Genomic DNA, 26,349 nt, shown 5'->3' with positions numbered 1-26,349 from the left:
GTCTGTGCATTGTACATTCACTACGTTTTTTTCGACATCTACAGCTCAGGAACCAGTAGAGATATTAACTTTGGAATCACATTGATTCATATGAGGTGTCAGAAATTGTTTTTCATCATTGTCATCGCTCTGACGAAACGACTGTTTTTTAGCAGTCGGCTTGACCCCAGAGTTAAGGTAATTTGCTGCATGCCCCTCATACGGCCAATGATCGTTTATGGTTGTCCTGTGTGGTTCAACGTTGCCCCTTCCAAGATGGAGAAGTTTCGGGTGTTCGAGCGGCAGTGTTTAAGACGCTGACCCGGCTTATATCGAACAGCCGAATCTTCTTATGTGCATTACTATTCAAACGAGGTCCTATACAACGGGGCTCGAATCAACAGAATTGACAATTTCGTGATAAAACTCGTTCGAGGTCACATTGCAAGAGCTATGTCTTCGACCAACAATTTAATTTTCGGGGCGTTCTATCCGAACGACGAGTATTTTGAGAGTGCACGCTTGAGCGGCTTCATTACCACAGAGGCATTCCTCTTTTTAGATAGATGCGGTCTGATACAGGATAGATTGGCAGTCCCGTTAATCTACCACGTCAGACGAAGAACCGTGGATAGGCGACTCCTGTACAATCGGGACGTCATGGCACAAGGCGGAGCAGAGCTCCTTCGGTTCAGTAGGGCTGTGTCCGAACGGGACCGAACTGGTAGGGTGAAGCAGGAGAACCAGTTTTGGTGGCTTCAATCGGCACTTGATATTGGGTAGTCGGGATGGGGTTTTCAGCCTTGGCCGGCTTACATACTTGTTTTATGTTTAGGGTTTAGTTTTAAGTAGAATAAGCATGGTGGCACGAAAAAAAAAAAAATTAAAAAAAAACAAAAACAAAAAAAATAAATAAAAAAAAAAAAAAACATTAAAAAACATTAAAAAAAAAATAAATAAAAATAAAAAAAAAAAAAAACGAAATATGAAAAACAAAAATGTTAGATAGTTAGATTTGCTGCTGTGGTTGTTCTAGTTTTAAGTAGTTTATAGGTAGAATAGGTAGTTTAAGTTAGTCTTTAAGTTTTATTTAAGGACCTTATTTTAAGTAGTTTGTAAGTAAAAATAAAAAAAGGACCTTGATATTAGTTTTTTCACATAATTTTCTAATAAATACAAAAATAAATAAAATTAAAATGAAGTAAAATAGATCTTAGAGCCGAAAGGCATTAGTTTTAAGTGTTATAGTTTAACTTAGAGTGTCCGTATGGGACCATTAAGTTAGTTGTAAGTTATGGATAATTAGGCTAGTTTTATGAATTTTTGTCAAGCTTTAAGATAGGTTTAAGATTGAATAAATAAAAATGAATTATAAAAAAAGAAAAAAAAAAAAAAAACCAGTAGAGATATCGACTTCAAATAAATTGTATTAAAAAAGATAATAATGCAGAAAGATGCAGAAAGGGCTCTCAAGAACATTGCGTGAGTGGTTTTTATACCATACCACTTTAAAAAAAGGTGAACATTTTGTTTAACCCTAAATATCTCACGAACCAATGCTCCTAGAGACTTGAAATAAATTGTATATTGTATATTGTAAAAAAAACTTCTTTTTTATCGAAAATTTAATGCATAAATTATGATTTCATCTCCAAAACAATTTTGTGCAACAAAAAATAACGATTTGATACCAGATAAAATTTTGAGAAAAATCAAAATGGCAGTTTTTTTTTAATAAAAATAAAAAAAAAATACTAAAACTTGGTAAAAATTTACTTTCGACTCAAATAGCTTTCAAGAATTTAAAAATATTTCCTTCAAACTTTTTTTATTTCACAAAAAATTTGATATTCAGTAGTTTTTTCATAAAAATCCAACCGTCCGTTTTTCATAAAAAAAATTAAACTACAAAAACTAGTACTCAAATTTGGTAAAAATTTATGTTCGGTTCTTGATATCTCTCGAATAAATTTCATTCATCCAATTTTTACAAATTTAGGAAATGCTACTTAAATTGGTAAAAACGACAAACGGATTTTTAAGTTATCAGGGTGGTTCGCATGCCAGCCTCTTTTAATCATTAGATTTTGTATTCTTTTATAATAATATGCCAAAAACGCAATATCCGTGAGCAATAGTAAAAAAGGAGAGTTTGGAAAGAAGGTTTCGTTATATTTTGCTATTCCAGGGAAAAATTCGCTTAGTACGGCTTATGAACGAATCTATGTATTTTATGGTATTGCCTAAGTGTATCCTTCCTCAAAGTTTGACACCAACACTATTGTTGTAAAGCTTAGTATAAAATTCTACAAGGTGGAAGTCAATAGGTCGTTTTCGAGAATCTGTTAGGTCCAGTTCATACAGGGTTTTCCAATTAGACATTGTATTTTGATATTAAACAAACGAATAATTTTTAAGGAAATTAATGGATGTTTAAGTATGTTTATAAATTTTTCCTTGGTATAGATCGAAACTTTCACGTAGCTGCTATCCTTTTTATTAAAGCAGCTTATGATCCAAAAATCCGAATCATTTTGATGACATACATTGTACTTACATATGTATATGCATATTAAAAACATTGCTGTTGATCAAACGAGATCTTATTGTAAGTGAACGTTAAAAGTGTTTTTTCAATATACAGAAATGTCGTTGGCAAAATGGCTAAAAACCTAGGTTTTGATATGAAAGCAGCAACAAAATTCCCAGTTGTTCTAAGGCAAAGCACATAGTTTCGACTCTTCTCATCATATTCTGGTCAAAAGATCTAAGATTTTCCCACCAGTTTCACTGTTGCTGGGTGAGAAGTTGTTTAACGATCCAAAAGTGCTTAAGTTTTGCGAACATTGAAAAAAAGTTAATTATACAAATCTTAAAGCTTTTATTAGTCCAAAACTTGAGTATAACTCTCATATTTGTGCTCGTGCTCCAATAACGTACTTGAGTCGTCTGGAAAGAAATCAAAAAAGAGCTCTGAAAATGATTGGAGATCGTTCCTTTACAGAAAGATTTACTTTTCTTGAACATTGCCGCAAGATCTCATGACTGTCATTTTTTTCTCGTTACTTTTATTAACAATGCTCTATTGAAATAGCCAGTTGCATTCCTCCCCTTAAACAACCGCACTACCAGTACCCACCAGTTTACCCTAGAGCCCAATTTAGGACGTACTGTTAATTACAGAGATCCTTTCTTTAGCTGCACTACACGAATGTGGAATTCTCAATATTTCCCACTCATTACAATGTGCAGACATTCAAAACCAATGTTTATCGGTTTCTCCTTTCTAGTCCTATCCTTATTTTCTAATTGCTAGCACTGTGCTTAATTATTGTAAGGGTATTTTAACCCTTAAAATAATTAAAGTTATTAAAGTTTACATTGTTAAGTATCAAAAGAGACAGTTCATAATTAGGACGTGCAAAAAAAGCTGTTTATTGAAACTGAAACCCTTCATTGGAAAATCTGTTATTAATGATCGAAGTAAGCATATCAACAATTTTTACTGAAAGTAGCCCTCGGTCCGTTCAATATCGAAAAATATTTGTCATGTCTCAGTATCTTTTCGGGCTCTTAGAACTGGGTCTCTTTTTAGTTTTGTCTCATGTAGTCAAAGTTGTGATTCGTGATTGTTTTGAGCTTTCAAAAAAAGTGAAGGCATAAATGATACATATTCAGAAACGTATGAAAATGTAATGCAACAATGGGTAAAAGTACATTTATCCTCCTTTTTTTATAAATAGCTATCGAGTTTCTTTTGTAAATTAATAGTTTATGACTTTAAATAAAAAGTTCGATTCATACCATATTCTGGAATTAATATAGTTTTTATTTTTAAATACTATTTATATACTATGTATATACATTCCCTCCGTAAAAATTTGAACTAAGACATTTTGGTTTTTCATAAAACACGTTCCCGACGTTGATGAATTTTAAAATACAATCGAAAATTAGTGTTTTGAATTTGAATTCAATCTTCATATTCTTTAAAAATTGAGCTACAATATTTGCTCTTTTTTCTCTATCTTAATTTTATTTGGTTGAAAACGCCTATAGAAAATTTAATTATGTTAAGGTTTATATTAAAATTATTATGTGTGGCTAATGTATACATAAGATTTCCCCCTCAATTATGGAAAGAATATTTCAGCAGAACCCTAACTTTCTTGTGATTTTCATTGGCAATTGTTATTATCAAGCAAAAATGTTTCAGTAAACAACAAATTGAAGTCGTCTTCAGGAAATGTACATAAAAGGCAAAAACAAAAATCCCCCTTAAATCTACCCTACTTCTGCTTGGTTATTTTCATACACAAATTATAAATTATGTTAAAAGTTTTCCAAAAGATTTTCTTACCCATTATATACAAAACAAGTCAGCAACTCCTTCCGCCCTCTGAATGCCTTTTACCCTTAAGATGCCAAGAGTGGAACTCAGAATGAATTACAAAATTTATTCTTCCGTCTTTATGGAACTGCTCGATTTTTTTTTTCTTTTAAATTTTGCTACCACAAGGACTTCCTCCATCTTGAAGAGTAACTCGCTATATTCATAAACTTTATTTTGAAAACTTAAAGTGTGTGTACTCCCACAGTGTACGGTAAATATCATTTGTTATCATTAACGCTTAATAAAGATTTAATTGCGGTAAAATTAAATGTTCATTGCAATCATACTAAAGATACAAACAATTTATTTTATGGTAGAGTAAAGGACTTTTACCTTAACCCGTTTTGATTAACACTTTCGCGGGACGACCGATGACGATAGCACTACGAAACGATGACAACGGACTTGACTTGGATGCTTTGATTTATTAAAATTATATCTTAAAGGCTTATTCAAGTTGGCAATGTCTGCTTCCAGCGTGTTATTGATTTTATGCATATAGCACCAAGCTCAAAATTTATTATAATAATTTTATATTTTATAAACAAAAATGTTTCAAAACAACGAAATGATTAAAAGTTCCCATAAATTGTGATGTAAAGTCTTCGAAATTAAGCTCGAAGTGTGAAGTTTATCATTTGTTTTAATTGTTGAGAAATATTTGATTATAAAAGGTGTAAACTTTGAAATAAAAGAGTAAAGAAATGAAATGTATTTAACTACACCCTTAAATTTAATATAGGAGCTTTAGTTTAAGGGTTGAAAAGAAGCATCGTGTATAATCCTTCTTTGATGTGGAAATAAATTTACCCTTTTCCTTTCTTTGTTTGTGCTCTATTTTTCAGGAATCGCATATCCATCTTGTGAAGTTAACAAGACTTTTGCGACTTGCTCGCCTCCTGCAAAAATTGGACAGATACTCACAATACACGGCATTGGTCCTGACACTCCTGATGTTGTGCTTCTCGTTGGTGGCACATTGGCTCGCGTGTATCTGGTATGTCATCGCTGAAAAGGAGAACATGATAAATGACAATGGATGGGATATCGGTGAGTAGAGCTTGTAGCTATACCTATAAATATGAAAAAAGGGATATGGGTATTATTAATGTCGCAAAGAAAATTACACGCATATGGGAGGGATATCAAAATGCGTCCCTGGAAAGCTCAGTAGCCATAGTCAGCGTAAAGTGATTCAAAATATGGAAATTTATTTTTGCGTTGTTATTTTGATCGAATGAAGGTCGTTGTAATTCATTGAATAACCTAACGCCTTCTCATGTCCTAGCTATATATCTACCCTTAACGCACATAGTAACATACATAAAGAATGATTTGTTTGGATGAACATCAATTGTTTTTGAACCCTAAGACCGCCTACGAGAAACTTTATTATCTATGATATTTTCTCTGATTAACGTTTAATTGGTTTTGAGGTTTTGAAAGAAAAAAGAAAAACAAAAGAAAACAAAAATTCGTCCTTCTGTTATTAATTTATTTGGTCAAAACAAAAACCAGAAGACAAAACAAAAAGATTTATTGTGAGTCGAATGGAAATTAATGGGCGTTGCATGGGTTTCAACCAGAGAAGGTTTTGTTTATTGTAATGAGAATTCAAATTAGATTGAATCGAAGCAAGCAGTTAGGTGCCATTGATCCACTGTTTAGGATCTTTAATTCCATAATATACACTTTAATTAAACATTTTGAAATCTATCACTTCTTTAGCCACTTAAAAAACTTGTTAATTTTTGTGATTATTTTTTCCTCTTGACATGAGTGGGATTATAAAACTGAGAGCCAAAACTTTTTTTCAATTTTTCAGAACTTGTTATCGGTAATGACTTTAATGATCCCTCATCCCAGGTTGCGCTTCGTAGAACAGCTTCTATTTTACATGAACTTTTTGTGAAAAATGTATAAGAAATAACGCCTTATCTGTGTCCCACATTATTGTTGAGAAGCATACACGGAAAGTGACAGTTTATGGCAGATAGAAATAATTTTTGTATTGGAAACATTTTTTTTTTAAATAAACAATACGAAACCTTCACAAAAAGAGCATATAATGTAAATACTTATTCCCAATGCATTTTTACACTTCTCCTTATTAATGTCATACTTTCGAGATATTACGCTTCTCTCACTTTCACCTTAAGATTTTTGTTCTTTGATAACTTGTCGCATTTTCATCTAGTCATTGCCCTAGTTGCCATTTTTCCAACTTTTCATGCACATGAAGACGCTGCATAATTACCAAATTTTTAAGAGAAAATAGTATAAAAATTAACTTAAAATAAAAAGTACGTATACATCAGAGTGTATCATTATTCCAGGGTAATAATTATGATGTAATAAGGTTTATACTATTTGATTTAATGTTTCAAAAGAAATCATCGCAGTTTTTAAAATAATTGAATAAAAATTGCTTAAATCTCTGTCTTGCTAAAAGTAGTCATTATTTGATAATTAGGTGGCGTAGAGACCCAGAGCTTAGTGACTTATAACTCCCAATCATTTCTGTTTTGTGAGTTATGTCGGGGATAGAGGAGACTTATAGTTCATATATTGAATTCAAACGTTTAATTTGAGAAAGAAATTTTCAAGAATTGCTCTTGGATGATTTGTCAGTTTCTAGCAATAGGTAGTACTAGCTACACCACGGGTACTACTTTCAAACTGACAGCTTGAATTTTTACCAAAGTTAGTATAACTCCGCTGAATCTTGCTGCTCAAACAATGCGTTTTTAAAAAGTAAAATTTTTTCAGGCAAAATGATAAATGAAAAACGGCTTGATTTGGACATAGAATTTTAGCGAAAAATAATCTTTTATAACAAACAGCATACATTAACTTTATACAAGTCATGTTACGTTAGGTACATGGGCAGGAGATTTTTTAAGAGAAAAGGAGATGTCGGTGCACATTGGTTTTGAATTAATCAATTTTGCATGACTCGGAAAAACAGAGTGTGGCATTCCACATGCGCGTAGTACGGCTAAAGATTGAATCTCTGTATTTAACAGTACGGTTGAAGTTGGACTCGAGGGTATACTGATAAGCATTCCTATAGAAGTGCGAGTACTATAGTTAAACTGCTTGAGTTGAGGAATGCAGCTGGCAATTTCACTAAACACTAAAATAACGATAAAAAAGGGTCAGACAAGAAACCTTATGACGATGTTCAAGAGAAGTAAACGAACTTATGATGATATTATCACCTATCAATTGGAATGCTCTACGTTCAATACTATTTTAAAAGTTTAAGTAAGTTGGAGAAGGACAAGCGCAGAGATGGGAGTTATACTCAAGTTTTGGACACATAAAAGTTATGAAGATAACAGCTAGATCAAAAGGGGTGAATAATTTCTTGGAGCGTCTAAGAAAACCCAAACACCTAGCGGAATTTTTGGCGACATCGCGTATGTGATCGTTTCGGGTATGAAAGCTAAGAGTATTCATTTTGTGGTTTTTAACTTGAATCCATCCAATACTACTTGCACTGAATCCAATGAAGGAGGGATTCATGTTTGGTTTGATTGATTTATCGCTTCAATTAGATCAACGTAGATCACTTTTGATGCTTTGAAAGTTTTATAACTTCTCTTAATAGTGAACAAACAATTCTACCTGTTGCCATGTTCCAGCTACTTAAAGGCTTTGATAAAACCTAAACTAAAGTTTTCTGCAAAGTATTCGAATTCTTCAAAACTACCGAAGAAGTGTTTTCCTAAAAATTGTGTCACAATGCTGGACAGTGACATAGGAAGTAAAATGAGTCTTAGTGTTCTTTCTCATCGTTTCACTCCTTGCGTATGTCGTTGTCGAAAAACCACACAATATTTTCTTCATGTGGTATCCCAACAAGTTTCAGCGGTTTAGTATTCGTAGGCACTTTTTATTGATTTGCATAACAAAAAATTTTATTTTATAAAATTCGAACCATACATTCTTGGCTGTATCGCAGTTTTCAAGGTTTTTTTCAACGTTCATTGCTTTCTTTGATTTTGTGATTATAATAGAGTCAATATTGGATTGTTCCTGTTCCCGGACATATCACTGTGTTTTGATACAGCAACAGAGTCTTATGTTATGAGTCAAGCTTTGATTTAATTGTTGTGGCAAAAATTGTTTTGATTTCGGCTTGGTTATCAATTTAAATGGTGATATCAGTCCATGACATCACCAACATTGAAACCTGTTTTGCAGCCAATACTTCAGCTGTAAAGATATTGCTTTGATCAGGGAGTCTGAAGTTCCATAAAGAAACCAACAATAGCCAAGACTTCACTCAACTGGGTTATACATTATTATAAGGAAATTGACAATTTGTGGCAGTGGCGAAAGTGTGAAAATCGAATGAATTTTTCAAAATAAAGAAATCAATTATTATGTTTTGTAAATTCTTTTAAAAAATGCTTTGTACCTTTTTTACGAGGTTGGGATTATTTATTGTCAAATTCCTTTAAAATACGAAGCTTTCACAGTACAGGTTTGGTTTTACGTTGTATATTCCTAACTATATCTTCTTACACTTTTACTTTTCTTAATGCCAGACTTTGAAGCTATAATATTTGACCCACTGTCATCTTAATACCTTGTCGCATTTTCATGTACGTCCTGGGTTGTTAGACATTTTTTCCAAAGTCTCATGTACATAAACACTTTGCATAAATTAGTTTGGAAATTTACTTAAAAAATTATTTGTATCCAGTTTCAAATAGAATCATCACATTGCTTGAATTGATAACATTAAATTTAAACAATTACTTAGTATTTAACACCCTTGTAATGTTTGTGTCTTTCTCCCTAAGTTATATGTAGCGTAACACGCTTATAATGCTATTTAAAGCGCAGCTCGCTGATAATATTATATAAATATATTATTATATTTATATAATATAAGTGGCAGAAGGTGCCTATATGAATGACTCAAGTCAACTTGTAAAGTATGATCAAGAATGATTTTATTATTCAAAATTCACAACTATTTATACTTAAAAATATCGATATATTCTTACAAATTGTTGGGGACAATTATATTACTCATTATAATTTGCTTTCTGGAGTAGTGTAGTAAAATACATTCTGTGTCATTCATAATGCATCGTCATCAAAGCGACGTCAATGCTCTCAGTTTCGTTGGTCAAAGGGGACAACGAAAATAGGTGTTATGTATCAATGCAATAATTGGTTGTATTGCAGAATTTATTTTATTGTGTGGATTTGTTTACATGATTATTTTTGTTTACGTTTGAATCAATTAATTAATGAATGGTTATTCTTATTACACTACATCCCTCCCCTTTAATAAAATGATATTTGTTTACAATAAATATTATTTTTTTGTATGTGAACATTTTTGTGTTTATTTTTATGTATAATGTTTAATTCTAGATTTAATTAGATTGTTATTGTGAATAGTATATTCCTTATTGTCTATTAATATTGTACTATTTACACCATTTTGTGATATTATTCTATATGGTCCTCTAAATGGTTTATCAAATTTTCTTTTATTTTGATTTTTTAAATATACATGATCTCCTACGATAAAATTTGATCTATTAACATTTTTTTGAAAATTCTGTTTTTTATATTTATCATTGATTAAGTTGCTTTTTGCTTGTTCATGAGCATGTCTAAATTTACATTTAAATTCATTCAAGTAATTATCAATGTTATAAATTGTATCTTTGTTTTCTATTACTTCACATGGAAGTGTACATAACTTTCCAAATACTAGTTCAAATGGTGAATATAAAGTGCTACTGTGTGGTGTTGAGTTATAGCAATAAGTATAATATGGTAACCATTCTTCCCAGTTATTTTTATCTCCTACGCTCATAATATATTCATTAAATACCCTATGATTTCTTTCTATTGATCCCATTGTTTCATGGTGAAAAGGTGTGGAAACTATCTTTTCTATCTTTAAAAGTGTACAAATATTCTTTAGCAATTCATTAGTAAATTCTGTTCCTTTATCTGTTTTTAGTTTCTTAAAACATCCGTATTTAAGAATAAATTTTTCGACTATTGTTTTTGCTACAATATTTGCTTCTTTAGTTTCTATCGGGAATGCTTCTACAAATTTCGTTAAATCACATAGTACTGTTAATATGTATCTATAACCATTTGATGGTCTAAGTGGCCCTACAGTGTCAATTGTTATTGTTTCAAATGACGTACTGGGTGTATCTGTAATTACAATATTTTCTTTTGTGTATCTGGTTATCTTTGTTTCATTGCATGTTTCGCAGTTGTTAACAAATTTCTTAACCATTTTGTTCATATTCTTCCAAACATATCGTTGTTTTAATTTATTCACGCATCTTCTGATACCGCAATGACCTCCTATTTTCGTATTATGGTGTTCTTCTATTAACTTGTGCATTTCTTTCTCATCTTTTATCTGTTTTGGAGGAGTATATAATATTATATCTAGATATTTATCTTCTTCTATATTTTCTTGCAGCTTATTAAATATATTTTTAAATTCTTGTATGCATACTTTATTAAATATAAGACTGTTTCTTGCTAGCGCTAGTCTTTTAACACCTGCATTGTTCATATTGAATATTAGCTTCCTCAGAATCAATTTTATCTCTGATAAAGATTTATCGCTAAATTCTACAAATACAGTGTTTGCTGCTATTATTATTTCATTTCTCTTTCTCTTTGTAACGTTACATTCTTTAAATTCTATCTTCTTTAATCGCCTTATGTCCGATATTGATGTACAGTCCCAAATATAAAGGTAGCTAGTCTTCATATTAGAGTCCAAGGCTGCTGCACAATTTTCTTCCTCATTTGGTATCTTTTCTTTATTCTTCTACATTGCTCTTGTTAAAACGTCAATATTGTATTTTAGTAGCATCTCTTTTAACTTTTCTGAATCAATTTTTATTCTTGATAGGGCATCAGCGTTCGTGTTCATTTTTCCTTTTTTGAATACTATTTCAAAATCATAGTCCATTAAATCAACTCGACTTCTTGTTAACTTAGATGATGGGTTTTTGTGAGTAAATAAACTGACTAATGATCTGTGGTCCGTGTAAACTATGAATTTTCTACCGAAAAGATATGGCCTAAAATATTGTATTCCCCAATGTATTGCTAACAATTCTTTCTCTATAATGGGTTTGTTTAATTCATGTTTATTTAGGGATCTACTAGCATATGCTATAGGTTTATCAGTTCCAATTTCTCCCTGTGACAAAACTGCTCCTAAAGCAAAATTGGAAGCATCAGTCGTTAGTATGAACGGTTTTTCAAAATCTGGATAGCTAAGTATAGGAGGAGTCATTAAATTTTGCTTAAGTATGTTAAAAGATTTTTCACAGTCTTCTGTCCAAGAAAATATTTGTTTCTTTTTTAAAAGTTGGTTGAGAGGCTTTGCTATTTCTGCAAAATCCTTTATGAATTTTCTATAATAGTTGCAAAAAGCTACAAATCTTCTGACATCATCTGCATTTTTAGGCAGTGGATAAGTTTTAATTGTTTCATATTTTTTTGGATCTCGTTTTATTCCATTTGCTGTTATCAAATGCCCCAAATAAATTACCTCTGGCTTCAAGAAATTACATTTTTCTATATTTAATTTCAAATTATATTTACGAAGTCTTCCTAAAACTTTTATCAAGTTTTCGTTGTGATCTTTCAAATTCTTACCAAAAACTATCACATCATCTACATATAGAAAAGCTGAGGCTTGTAAACCACTAAGAGCTATCGACAACATTCTCTGAAAACTATTTGTCGAGATTTTTAATCCGAAAGGAAGTCTTTTGAATTGGTAATGACCCTCATTAGTTGAAAATGCCGTCAATGGTCTGGAATTTGTATTTAGTGAAATTTGATGAAATGAGCTTGTCATGTCTAGAGTAGAAAAATATTTTGCATTACCTAATTTGTCTAATACATCGTCTAACCTCGTGAGTGGAAATTTGTCATTTACAACTTTCTTATTTAAAGACCTAAAATCTACTACTAATCTCCATTTAGTTTGTCCATTTTGAGTCTTCTTTGGAACTATAAGTAAAGGTGAATTATATGTACTAACTGACTCTTCAATTATGTCATTTTTTAATAACTGAGACACTTGTTTTGGTATTTCGTCTAATTGAGCGTTTGGTAGTCTATAATTTTTTTATGTATACTGGATTTTTGTCTGATAAAGCGATGTCTTGTTCGTAGAAATTATTTGTTGTTAGTTTTTCATCATCATCATGAAAGCCATCCTGAAATTCTTCACAGATCTTCAGTATAGTCTGAGCAGCAGATTTATCTAAGTTGTCTATTTGAATTTTCTCTATCAATCTTTTAAATTTTTGTTTGTCTTTAAATTTTGTATTATTCGATAATATTCTGTATTTTATCAAAGGTTCTATACCTATCATGGAATTCTCAATTGTTTCCTCTTTATCTGTAGTATTTAATATCTTGATATTCTTTATTCCTTTTGCAGGTAATATTGAATTTGCTAAGAAAATTCCCTTTTTGATTTTATTCCCGATGAGAACACTATCTTCTTTTAAATCTAATTCAATACTTTTTATTATTTCTGTTCTTGGTGGAATTGTTAATTTTCCTAAATTCCTCAGAGACATATTTAATGGTAGTATTATTTCTTCATCTTGTACTAATACTACGAGCACACAAGTTTCATAATCTATTTTACAGTTATAAGCTTTTAGGAAATCTCTTCCTAGTATACCATCAGTAGTTATATTTAATTCTTCATTGACTACGTGAAATTCATGTTCTACATTACCTTTTCCTATCATGAGTTCTAGATTTGATACACCTTTAGAAAATATTATTTTATTTGTAATGCCGTTTATTTGGCATGTCAATTTATTATTTAAATCTTTTACCAGATATTCTTTACAAACAGAAATATCTGCGCCGGTGTCAATTAAAAATTTGTAAGTTTTGTTTAAATGTTTTATTCTTATGCTAACGAAATTTGTATCATATTCCCCATAGAAATTTAAGACCTTCTTTGATTCCCCCGATTCTGCTGACCGGGGACACCTATGTTTTCCGACCTAGTGTTGTTGTTATGGTATCCTCTTGCAGTACCTCTACTTCTAGCATTACCTCTATTAATACTGTTGTTTCTTTCATAGCTATTTCTATAACTATTGTTATTGTATTGTCTATCATTGTTATTATTGAATCTAGTATGAGAATTTTTATATCGGTGTCCACCTCTAAAGTTTGTTCTGAATTGCTTCTTATAGCTTCACTGAATGTGCTAATTCTAGATGCTTGTATAACTTGTCTTGTAGCTTCATTCAGTCCGTTTTTGAAAGCATTTAGTCCTAACTGATCATTTAACTTTATTATAACTCTTCTATTTGATTCACCTTGTTCAGCTATTTGTATCTCATTTAATTGAGATATCAGTAATTCAATTTTTTCTGCAAATCTATTTACTTCTTGAGTTCCTTGTTGTGATCTTGCTAACTCACTATGTATTTTCAATGGATTTGTTTTTGGTTTGTAAATTTCTGTCAAAGCCTTTTTAAAATCAGGAAAAAATTCTGGCTGATTTTCTAATGTTAAAAGTCTGTTTCTTACTTTTTCAACTATTTTTGTTGCTATTACAAATTTGATCAGCTTTTTCTTCTCTACGTCCTCAACTAACGTATCGTTATAAAATTCAATTAGTCCTTAAAAATTTGATAAGTTCTTTGACTCACCATTGAATTCTGTTATAAGCTTTGCAGCTACTAGTATTTCAAACTTTGCCATAGTTTCTAATTCTTTCTTTTGTTTTTTTAGTATGAGCAATTCTAGAATTTGTTTTTCTATTCCTCTAAAATTTGTTAATATTTCTTCTATTTCTTTTTTATCTGATAGTTCTATAAGTATCTCTTCCTTTGCATTTTCAATTTCCTTTTTGATTTTATTTATATATTCTTCAGTATATTCCCTGTTTGGATTTTTCTTTAAATTATTTAATATTTTTGACAAAGTGTTTAATGTATCCATATCATTTTTTTTTTGTTTAATATTTTTGACAAAGTATTTTAAAATATCATAAAAAAAAACTTATAAAATTATAAATGGTTTATTCTGTTTCTAACTATTTGTTTTTTAACATACTTTTTATAGTATGAATGGATTTTTAAAAATAAAAAAATTATTAATATTATTAATATATAAATATTTATGTTATTAGAGTTAAATATTTGGCTTGAGCCATTATTGCTTAGGTTGTTGTTTATTACTTCTTTCGAATTGGGCTGTCCCATCCTTATTCAAAATATGTAATTTTTTTATCAGTATGTTCTTAAGTTTTCTGTCGGTCGTTATATTTATTATCCTGTACAGCTCTGCTTTTTGCTGTCTTAACTTAACAGCCTTGCCTCCTCTCTTCCTTCGTGTCAGCTTAGTCTTATTTGAGTCTTCTTGCGTCTGGTTTTTTCCTTTATTTCTTTCCCTGTATCTTTCTATTGAAAGCGGTTGGGGTCCGGCAGTCTTGCTTGTTGCTGTATATGCTGGTGCTGTATGTTCCGCACCTTCCGGGATATACTCTATTATCTTGTCCTCTGAGTTGTCCGGGGAGTATGTCTTATCTAGCTCTTCGAAAAGCGTATCTAGAATCTCTTTGCTGCATGACATCAGTTATTGGTCTGCTTCCTGTTTGTTAAATGTATTTTTCGTTAACCTAACAGGCTGGCAAGATCGCCATGTAATGTTTGTGTCTTTCTCCCTAAGTTATATGTAGCGTAACACGCTTATAATGCTATTTAAAGCGCAGCTCGCTGATAATATTATATAAATATATTATTATATTTATATAATATAAGTGGCAGAAGGTGCCTATATGAATGACTCAAGTCAACTTGTAAAGTATGATCAAGAATGATTTTATTATTCAAAATTCACAACTATTTATACTTAAAAATATCGATATATTCTTACAAATTGTTGGGGACAATTATATTACTCATTATAATTTGCTTTCTGGAGTAGTGTAGTAAAATACATTCTGTGTCATTCATAATGCATCGTCATCAAAGCGACGTCAATGCTCTCAGTTTCGTTGGTCAAAGGGGACAACGAAAATAGGTGTTATGTATCAATGCAATAATTGGTTGTATTGCAGAATTTATTTTATTGTGTGGATTTGTTTACATGATTATTTTTGTTTACGTTTGAATCAATTAATTAATGAATGGTTATTCTTATTACACTACACCCTAAAAAATTGTTCTTTTTTAAAAAAGTATAGCTATGCTAATAATCTAAGCTTAATTATGTATTTTTTGTCTCAACTCTCAACATCTCAAACTTAAACTTAATACATATACAAATAAGATTGCGAACTTCGTTTTGTTTGAGACTAATTTGAAAACAGTAAAAAGAATGAATTTTATGTTTGCTTTTTCCTTTAACACATATTTTCCATGCTTAATTGTTTAGATGTTGATATGTTCTTTCTACTTCGATTAGGTTTAATAACCTTATTTCCACAAAAAGCAGTCAAATTTTATGTCCGTCTGATGGTAACATGTTTACGAAGCATTAAAATGAAAACATGTGTGGATTGTGGTGCTGAAAAAACGCAGAGGTACATGCTTAGAAAATTCAAGGGCTATGGTGTATTTCTTTTTCAGCTAAATATTTAGTATTTTTATTTCATTAATTCACTTTAAGGGATTGATTTTGTTGAGTGTATATTTATCTGGAATATTATTTAACAATAAAATACAATTTGTAGGTACTCCATTCCTCCAAAACAGCTTAGCCAGTTTTGAATGAAGACCCTGCAATAATCAGGTCTCCTTTTCTTTTATTTCAGTTTTCTGCGTGCTTTATAACCTTATACTAATAATTTTTTTTAAATTAAAATATGAAGAATGCATAAACAATCAAAATATCTTGTATTCATTATTGGGAAGCTTTTGTCTGTGGCCATAATCATATTTTTCTGAAAAAATAAATTGTTGTATAACCTTTATACAGTACGCTACTATTGTAAAGGTACATCATTCTCGTTTCAAAAATTGTTATAGTAAACAAATCAAATATGAGAAGAAAGAAAATTAATTTGGCAAACATTAATCTTGCAATCAAATTACGTAATGTTCTAAGATTTTTAACGGCCTTAGTTGGAAACAGACTCCAAAATTTATCTACCATGTCAAGGTTTTGAAATCTAACCTATTATATTTGAGTGCATTCAAGTTCATGAAGTACATAGTTCTTTTGAATAAAATTTGGAAAAAATGTTTTTAAATCACTAACTCCGTTTAAATATTTCCAGAGGTGAAATCGGCTAAGGTGGTAGTTGACTATAATATTTTTGATAGTCTGCCTCTGCTCCTTGGTCCCTCAGGTTTGGCGTAGAATACCTAACCGTCTGGAGCTTCGATGTTCATTCGCTCGACATGCCCTAACTATCTTAACCATTGAACACGCAGTTTTTTGACCAGTGGCAAGTCGCTGCACAGCTCGTGTAACTCATGATTATATCTTCTCTGTCAGATGTTACTTTGCCTGTCGACACAAACCCGACCATAGATCGTACGCAGAACCTTCGTATCGAAGATACCAAGAGATCCTTCATTCGCCTAGGAGAGGGTCCATGCTTCTGCACCCCATACAGCAAGACTGGTACTTTGCGCAGGGCCCAATTCCTGTACTGCTTGCTTAGGCCAAAAATACAGCGATTAGCAAGGTAATCCTACGTTTGATCTCCGCGCTGATGTCATTTGCAGAATTAACAGCAGTACCCAGATAAACGAAGTCGTTTACCATCTCGAAGTTATACCTGTCAATTGTCATATTTTGACCAATTCTGCGGTGTGAATCGACTCTATTTGACGACAGTAATACTTCGTTTTGTCCTCGTTAATGTCAAGAACTATTTTCTTCTCCTCAGACTCGATATTAGAGAAGGCACCCGTCACTGCTCGTTTGGTTCTTCCCAAAATGACAATGTCATCTGCATATCCAAGATATTGTGTGAATTTTTGAAAGATCGTGCCACTTGTATTGGCGCACCGCTCTTTCAAGAACAATATTGAAGCAGCTACATAACAGCGTATCGAGTTGTCGAAGTCCTCTGGTGGTTTTGAAGGTTTCGGTGGAGTCTCTTCCAATTTTGACGCATTTTCCAATATCATCCTGATAAGTCGTATCAGTTTGGTATGGATACCAAAACTTAACAGGGCACTGTATAGTATGGATAAAAAGATGATGTGTTTCGATGTTATGTTCTTGGGTCTTTTCCAGGATTTGGCGTAGAGTGAAAATTTGGTCGATGGTACATTTTTCAGGTCTGAAGCCACACTGGTAAGGGCAAATTTATTCGTCAGTAAATGGCTTGAGGCGTTCACGTAATAGCTTGACAAGAACTTGTTGGCACAGAAAAGGCGGTCACCTTTTTTATGGGGCGGGCAGATGGTGCTTGAGTTCCATTCGTCGGGCATGCTTCCTTCGGACCAAATTTTAGTAACTAGCTGGTGCATGCTCCTTACCACATCCAGTGTAGTTAAAAAGATCCGCCTTCAGACCGCTGGTTGAAATTATGTCTCCAGATTTTTAGCATTAACTGTGTTTCGACTACGGTATTCCCCTTCTTATCTTTGAAAGCTGAAGGGCGGCTAGTGAATCCCGTTCTTGTCTATTTGACTCTTCTATAAAATCTCCGCACATGTGTTCTGTTAAAACATCCGTGGATCTCCTCGACTTCACGCTGATCATAGGTTTTTTTCTTTCTTCTGAGCAAGCAGTTCTCATCCCTTCTCTTGTCTAGTGGGAAGATCGTGTCCTCCTTTGCTGCCACAATCTGTATGGCTCCGTTTTGCCTTTGTTTGCCTGAGCACATTCGGAGTCAAACCAGGCGTTAGTTGGTGGCAGCTGTGAGAAACCTAGCACCTCTTCTGCAGCATTCCTGATGGATTCCTGATCTTCTTTCATTCCTCTTAGGACGGATTTCAAGCCAGTTTTGTTTGATATTGTATGGTGACGAATTTTTGTTTTCTAAATGATTCCACATGTCAATTGGGTTGAGATCTAAAGACATGACAGGGGGTTTAATTTGTTTTTTTTTTTTTATTTTTTGACATTGTATAGCAACCTCTTTAACTAAGAGGTATGTGTGCTTGGTCATTATCTTGTTGGAATATTAAATTATTCGTGAGACTAAGTTTTTGAGCACTTGACAGAATATTCTCGTTGAGTACATTCAAGTGCCCATATGTATCTATCGTACTCTCAACTCAATGAAAACTAAGTTCCAACACCGGAAGATCCCATGCTTCCCTGCACCATAACAATACTTTACAGTAGGTTTTAAATTTGTTCGTATTCAGAGCAACATTTCTGCTTTCCTACGTGTTTCATTTTGTTGTCCATTTTAGCTGTCTTATTTACTTTTTGCATAAACGGCTTCTTCCAGATTACACGACCTGTGGACAAACATGAATTCCATTCATTGATTTCAATTTACCGCCAGTAGAGGGAGCACTTTGTTTAGGGACTTCTGCGATACTCATTACCAATCGCTTCTCAGTACGATCAATCTTCTCACATCTTGGTTTATTGGCTTTTTTTAATTGCTCCAAGGCACACTTTAGTCCGTTTTTCTTTTTACTTTCCATTCTTTTTTTACTTCGTGAGAAAACAAAATAATTAACCCTACAAACACTTACTAAAAACTCACGGAATTTTGATCAAAATATTTTTTTTTTTTAAAAAAACCACTAAAATGAGGCTGCTAAACGGAGACATTTTGGATTATGCGTATTGACAAAAATACAAAAATAATGTTGAAAATGGGTTTGAACACATAATATATCAAAAGCAAAAGTTCGGCTTCGGAATCAGCATTAAAATTTTATTCTAAAACAAATTGTAGAAAACCGTAAAGTTCACTTCATATTGAGTCAAACAAAGGCATAGATTAGGTGCTTGTATTCTAAAAATTGGTCAAAAACATATCCCTTGGGGAAAAAACAATCCAATATATTAGTTGTGTCTGTCCAAAGAAATCGCACTGTAATTATAATAAACATACATATATACAAAATATACCTAATGCTTTTAGACATAATTAACAATTTTTTCATCAAAATGTGGTTTCTCTTTAATTTAATTCCAGGTTGGATGCACAGTCTTTCGGAACGTTTAAAAATTCCCATTTCCAACATCACGAACGCTGAAGCCTACTCAACAGCACTCTACTTCACATTCACGAGTCTCACATCGGTTGGCTTTGGTAATGTTTCTGCCAACACAACTGCCGAAAAAGTCTTTACCATTTTGATGATGTTAATTGGAGGTAAGCATTATTATACATAGAATCTTAACCCCCCTTCGGTGTATGTCGTCGAGTCCTTATTTATATAATAATACACTCATTAATACCCTGCTCGTTCTTTGAGAACGGTATAAGCATGCTATATTCGTAATACAAAAATAAGTAGGTACCTATACATATGCACATAGGGTAGTCAACTGAAATGACGACTCTTGTGTCCTGTGCAGGATTTCAAAACCAACAGCTTCAACAACTATACTAAGTAGACTCGCTTTCATGATTTCGTTTTTTTTTTTCTTTTTCTATCTTCTCTTAACAGCTTTAATGCATGCCGTTGTCTTTGGTAATGTGACCGCAATTATACAAAGGATGTACTCTAGACGTTCGTTATATGAGAGCAAATGGAGAGATCTAAAGGACTTCATTGCCCTGCATCAGGTACGTATGGGCAATTGCATTAGAATTATGAACTCGCACAACCTTAAACGGGAATATACCAACTCGCCTGCACTGGTAAGTCGCTTTTAAAAATAGTTACACCGACACAAGGATATACACACTATTTAGTAGTATACACCGTTATACAACCGTACCGACCCCATAATGCTATATATCCAATGTACCGCCAAGCCATCGCCATCGCCATCGCCACCACAATCAATTTTATACACAGAAAGCGTTTTATGAAGCGCATCATTTTAATTTTCCGCTTCAAACGATGACACACGAGTGCAGCACGAACGAGTGTGATAGAGTTGACCTGGTTTAGCCATACATTTCTAGAGTTAGAAGAGATAGGTAGTATCATATAATATATAGAAGGACTCCCACTCCCACTTCCAGACCCCTTCCTCATAGACATTCCATCAGATTCAAAAAACCACCCACTTTATACCACCTCCGTCAGCCTTAACCAGCTTCAGCCATGCATCCTCCCCTGTCAACTATAGAGTACCTACATTATTGCAGATGGGGCTCCAAAAATGTATAAATTACATCAGAGGATACATATTTTTTATCATTCAAGTAGGAAGTGGTGGCTTTGTTTAATCGGGGTCCACAATGATGACACGAATGTACATATGTCGTTCTTTCCATAGAAGGTACTATACAAGAAACCGGTACCTTTTACACCATAGTTCCAATGAGTATCCTTTTCCCATAAGTACTTGCCCCAGATACAAGCGTCAAGCATAGAGTATGTATACCTAAGAGGCGAGCTGGGTGTGAAAATTGTCGCTTGATGTGGCAAATTTTTGCATGACTGACCAAAAAGATACATTTCTTTTGCATTAAGATACTTTTCCTTTTTGCTTTTTTCTGTTTCCTTCGAGAATTATGTGGGTTTGGACCTATTCTCTTATTTCCAGTGCCAAAAAAAAAAAAAAAAACATGCTTTTAGATTAAATTTGCTCCAAAAACTTTTCTGAAAAAGTATCACAAGTCGTAATGCGATTTAGGGAAATTTTATTACAATTTTTTCGTTCGGTTTGTGTCTTCTATAGAAAAGCCAAGAGAAAGGGGAAAACATACTTCTTCCACTTGAGAACTGACACGATTTATGCTAAGCTGATAGATACTTTTTTTTGTTTGGTTGTTAGTGCTTTTTTTTGGTCTGTCATTTATTGAACTGAACTAATTTGTTTGTTTACCTTTTTCGTCCTCTATAATATGACACACGCAAAGATGCCGAAAGAATTGAAACAAAGGATCGAGGACTATTTCCAAACAAGTTGGTCCCTCAACCATGGAATAGATATTTATGAGGTAAGTACCTATGGTTTAATTTTTTAAATTAATATTGCGTATTTTAAAAGTTTTTTTTTTTATATTAGATACTTTAAAGAAAAGGTTGGCTAAAAGGTTCCTATGTTTTTTTAATTTTGTGTTTTTTGTTTTCTTTATTAGAAAGGATCATCAATTTCCGGGCTTTGTTTTTATGAGTTTTTTGTTTAAACTACGTGAAATGAAAGTATTAAGGTGGAATTAATTTAGGATGATGGAAATTTGTTTTTTTTTTTCTACTTTTCATCTATTGTTATGAAATTGCCTTGGACATTTTTGAATTAGATTGGGATCAGCTTAATGAGAACAATATTTTTTTTTAACAATAACCCATTATTCATCACAAAGTCCTTTTTTGTCCTACTGGCAGGAGAAGGTAGTAAACAAAATGCTTACATTATAAAAACCGAAAAATGAATACAAATATTTATTATGGATTAAGATAAAATCGGAGAGGAAATTATATGAAATTAATGTTAAACACTTATTTTTTGAGCAAATTTTATTTTTAATTACAAAAGTCTTGAGTTCTTTTTTTCTATTGTATAATTAAAAATGTTGAAGTTTTTATTAAGCAGATAAAATAATTTCAATTAGCAGTAAAATTAAAACTTTTTAGGTCAATATAAGGTAAATGTTAAGAGATTTCGATACAAACGGATATTATCATTCACATCATGTGGTTTTAATTGTTGGTTATGCTGATGAACCGTTTCTGTATATTTATCCTTTCGGGACGCGAGTAGTTTGTCAAAAAATAAATTTTTTTCTTTGATATGTATTTCTTGCTTACGGAAAGTATTACAATAATAATAAAGACAAAACTTTTGATATTGTTCTTCTAACATAAAATTATTTTATAAAAATAAAAATAAAAATATTCTTACTTAACACATATATGTGTGATTCACTTGTTTATAATGGCCAAAAAGCATTAGTACCGAGTCTTATAGTTTAACTTAGAGTATTTGTATGGGCCAAGCAGTTAGTTTTAAGACATAGTTAATACGGCCAGTTTTATAAAACAAGGTCTAAGTTAGCTGTAAGTTTGAATCAATACAAATTAATTTTTAAAATACACTGTATTGTATGTAGCCTTTTAAATAGTCTGGAAAAATTTTATTAAAACAGACTTTCTTCAAAAAACAAAAAAAGCCGACAAAATTTTAAATTTTCGAAATTGGAAATTAAAGTTTGCGTTACGTGGGACTAAAATTAACAGTAGTCATAATAGCCAATTAGCCAATTTGACGCTACGGAAAAGTATCATGAGTCTTCCTGTTCTTGAGAGCATAAATGATTCTATAGGACGAACCTTTTTTCGCACACGTGCAGTAGCAATAGTACTGAAAGACCTTGATATACATAAATCCGCTGACCCAAATAGTATCTCTCCAATTATTCTGAAGTTTTCTTCAACGCTGGCAGAATCCCGAGTGGATAGAAAACTGCATTTGTCCAGCCTGTCCCTAAAAAAGGCGAATCCTCCTCTTCCTCAAACTATCGTCCAATTGCACTTACGTCCCTTCTTTTTCAAGGTCATGGAAACGCTGATTAATTTTCAGCTCAAGAAATATTTTCAAGAACGGAAGCTTCTTAATGACCGACAGTATTGCTTTCGTAGCAATAAGTCCACTGTTGATCGCATGGTTTATCTCACCGAACAGTGGAGCAAATCTTTACATCGTTTTGGAGAAAGTAAGATTATTGCACTTGATATTTCAAAAGCATTTGATAGAGTTTGGCACCAAGCTCACTTATTGAAAATGCGGTATGAAACTCTTCTTTGTTGGATTAGAAATAACATTTCTAACCGTTCAATACAAGTTGTTTTAGATGGTTTCGAGTCTGAAATTCATAAAATAAATGCTAGTGTTCCCAGTGCTTCGTTTTGTCTCCGACTGTCTTCCTTATATTCATAAACGATCTTTTGTCTGTCACTTCTAATCCATAAAACTGTTTCGCCGACGACAGTAGCCTCAGCTTTTCATATTCGTATGCAGATTCACATCCTTGTCCTTCGGATGTGGAATTTCAACGGCAGCGTATGATACGCTCATTAAATTCTGATCTTGACAGAATTGTCCAATGGGGAATCAAAAACCGTGTAGAATTTAATGCTTCGAAAACTCAATGCTGTCTCCTGTCGTTAAAGCGTAACGCACCCCCGATGCCACTATCTATGAGTGGCACTTGCATCCTGGAACCCAATCAACTATCAGTACTCGATATGTGTATTACAGATCGCCCCTTATGGAATGATTACATATTCGATATCGCTAAAAATGCTGGCAAGTGCTTAGGATTTCTAGGACGATGCAAGATTTTTAACAACTTCTGTAACCATTCCTATTTGTAAATCCCGATGTAGATCGGTATTTCTTATGTATCAAGGTGCGTAAACCATTCCACGAAGGACTTTGCTTTGGAATTTTTGGATGATTTCGGTATTTGTTTTCTTTGTACAGCCCCATAATTGGATTCCATAGGTCCAAACTTAGTACTTGATTATACAGCATTATTTTGTTTTCGATCGATAAAGCAGAGTTGCTACCAAGCAACCAGTACATTTTTCTATATTTCAAGTTTAGTTCTTCTCTTTTCTTTTTGATGTGCTCTTTCGACTTAAGCTTTGCATCCAAAGTCACTCCAAGGTATTTGGCCGTATTGGCGTAAAGTACAGCTTGATTATTAATGATTATTTTAATATTGTTTATCGTTTTATTTGTAAAGTTTATATATGTGAAGATTTTTTTTCATTGACTTTGATACGCCATTTTTTGGTCCAAGCTCTCACTGTGTCGATGGCATTTTGTAGTTTTACTGCTGCCTTAGAGACACATTTCTTGGGTACCTACCAAAACTGCGGTATCATCTGCAAAAGTAGCCATTATGGTGTGATTACCAACTGGAATATCCCTTGTGTATAGCAAATACAGGGTAGGACCTAGGACACTTCCTTGTGGTACACCGGCTTCTATTTTCTTCAATTCCGAGTATTCTTGATCGTACCTAACTCTAGACAATCGGTCTGAGATGTACGATTTTAATATTTCAAAGTACTGCCTGGGAAGATCTCTTTGCAGTTTGTACTCAAGTTCCTCATGCCAAATCTTGTCAAAAGCTTAAGAAACATCTAAGAAAATAACTGAGCATACTTGTTTTTCTTCTAATGCTTTTTCTATTACATCAGATATTCTATGAACTTGGTCTATCGTTTAACGTTTATTTCTAAAGCCAAACTGATGATTTGGTATTAACTTTCTTTCTTCTATGATTTTGCTAAGTCTCTTCAGAAGCAGTTGTTTTAAAACTTTTGCCATAATTGATATAAGCGATATTAGTCTGTAAGCCGTCACTTCTGTAGGTGGTTTACCTTGCTTCGGTATGACAATTACTTCAGCAATTTTCCAATGGTGCGGGACATAACGTTGCTTAAGGCATGCATTTATTATATATTGGAGTTTTATGAAGGCTTTCAATGGCATTCCTTTCATAACCTGAGCAGTAATTAGATCGTAACCTGGTGATTTTTTATTTGGTAGTTGATGTAAACACATATTTTTTATTTCTTTAAGTCTTACAATTGGTATTTCACTTTCATCTATCTTATCAACAAACTGTAAGCTATGTTCAGCGAAAAGGTTAGCTTTTTCTTTTGGGTTACTGATCCATTTCCCATCTTGAGATTTCAAAGGCGAGTTTTGTAACTGCGGTTTTTTCAGGCGCTTGGCTGCTTTCCATAGCGAAAAATCGGTTGAAGCATCAGTCGTTAAATTCCTTAGGAATGTACTGAGTGAATCATTTTTGAATTTGTAAATTTGTTTTTTAAGATTGTTGCTTATACGGTTAAACGTTGTTTTATCATCTGGAATTCTACTATTTTGCCATTTTCTTCGATCTCTTCTTTTCTCTATTATCAACTCTCTTATCTCTAAGGATATTATATTTCATTCTTTCTTCTTCTAGAAAATGTTGGAGTACTTTCTTCAGCAGCCTGTTGCACATCAGCAATAAATTGGTCAATTTGCTCGATTGTATCCATGGGAGATCTTAAATTTATAAAACTTAAAAGCCTTTCTCTAAAATAATTCCAGTTTGTTTTCTTATTTACAAGCTTTGGATTACTTTTTTCTAGTACTTCCGATTGACTTACTGATAGAATCACTGGAGTATGATCTGATGACAGGTCATTATTACCTTCGACACTAATGTGATTTCGTTTGATTCCTTTAGCTACGAAAAAGTCAATAACGTCTGGTATTTTGTTAGTATCGGAAGTCCAGTAATTGGCGACCTGGAGGTATAGAATTCGCAATTGTATTTACGGCTTGCTTGGAAAAGTCTTTTGCCTTTTGTTGATATAAGTCTTGAACCCCAATGGGTGTGTTTTGTATTGAAGTCTCCACCAACAAGAAAGTTATGCCCAAGAAGATTAAATAGATCTGTATAGTCATCTTCTGTCGGGGAGCGCCTTGGTGGGCAGTATATAGCTGCTATCTGAAACTCTTTCTTTTTACCAATACTAATAATTGTTACTTGCATATTTTCACTAGTAAACTTGGTTACTTCATAATGTTTTAAGCTTTCTTTTATAAGAAGAAAGAAAAATAAGTTTTCTGTTATATTATCTAGACATTGCCCTGTTCTGTCCATCATTGTTTTTCAAGAATGACTTTTTCGCTTAGCAGTTTGATATTTAAATCCTGTTTATCAATTCTTTTAAGAATAAATTTTAGCATTTCTTTTATGGAAGAATTTTTTGGCAACTGGGCAGCCTCTATAGCTTTCCGGGTGATTACCCATACAGTTCACACATTTTGCTCTCTGATCTTTGCTCATAGGACAATTGTTAGTTGCATGTTTTCCTTCGCACTTTACACAAGCAAATTTTCGGTTGCAATATTTT

General features: G+C 32.7%; 1 protein-coding gene across 1 annotated transcript in view; it reads left to right on the top strand.

Moving 5' to 3' along the window:
* Positions 1 to 26,349, top strand: part of LOC129950481 (potassium voltage-gated channel subfamily H member 8) — a 214,296-nt gene that overhangs the window by 137,368 nt on the left and 50,579 nt on the right. Inside the window, exons 9-12 of the mRNA XM_056062418.1 lie at positions 5,218 to 5,422; positions 19,497 to 19,676; positions 19,975 to 20,168; positions 21,342 to 21,422. Of these exons, the coding sequence (XP_055918393.1) occupies positions 5,218 to 5,422; positions 19,497 to 19,676; positions 19,975 to 20,168; positions 21,342 to 21,422 (660 nt within the window). The remainder of the gene's footprint in view (positions 1 to 5,217; positions 5,423 to 19,496; positions 19,677 to 19,974; positions 20,169 to 21,341; positions 21,423 to 26,349) is intronic.

Source organism: Eupeodes corollae, chromosome 3 (assembly GCF_945859685.1).
Source record: "Eupeodes corollae chromosome 3, idEupCoro1.1, whole genome shotgun sequence".
NCBI classification, from domain to species: domain Eukaryota; kingdom Metazoa; phylum Arthropoda; class Insecta; order Diptera; family Syrphidae; genus Eupeodes; species Eupeodes corollae.
This window is presented reverse-complemented; position numbering and strand designations above follow the sequence as displayed.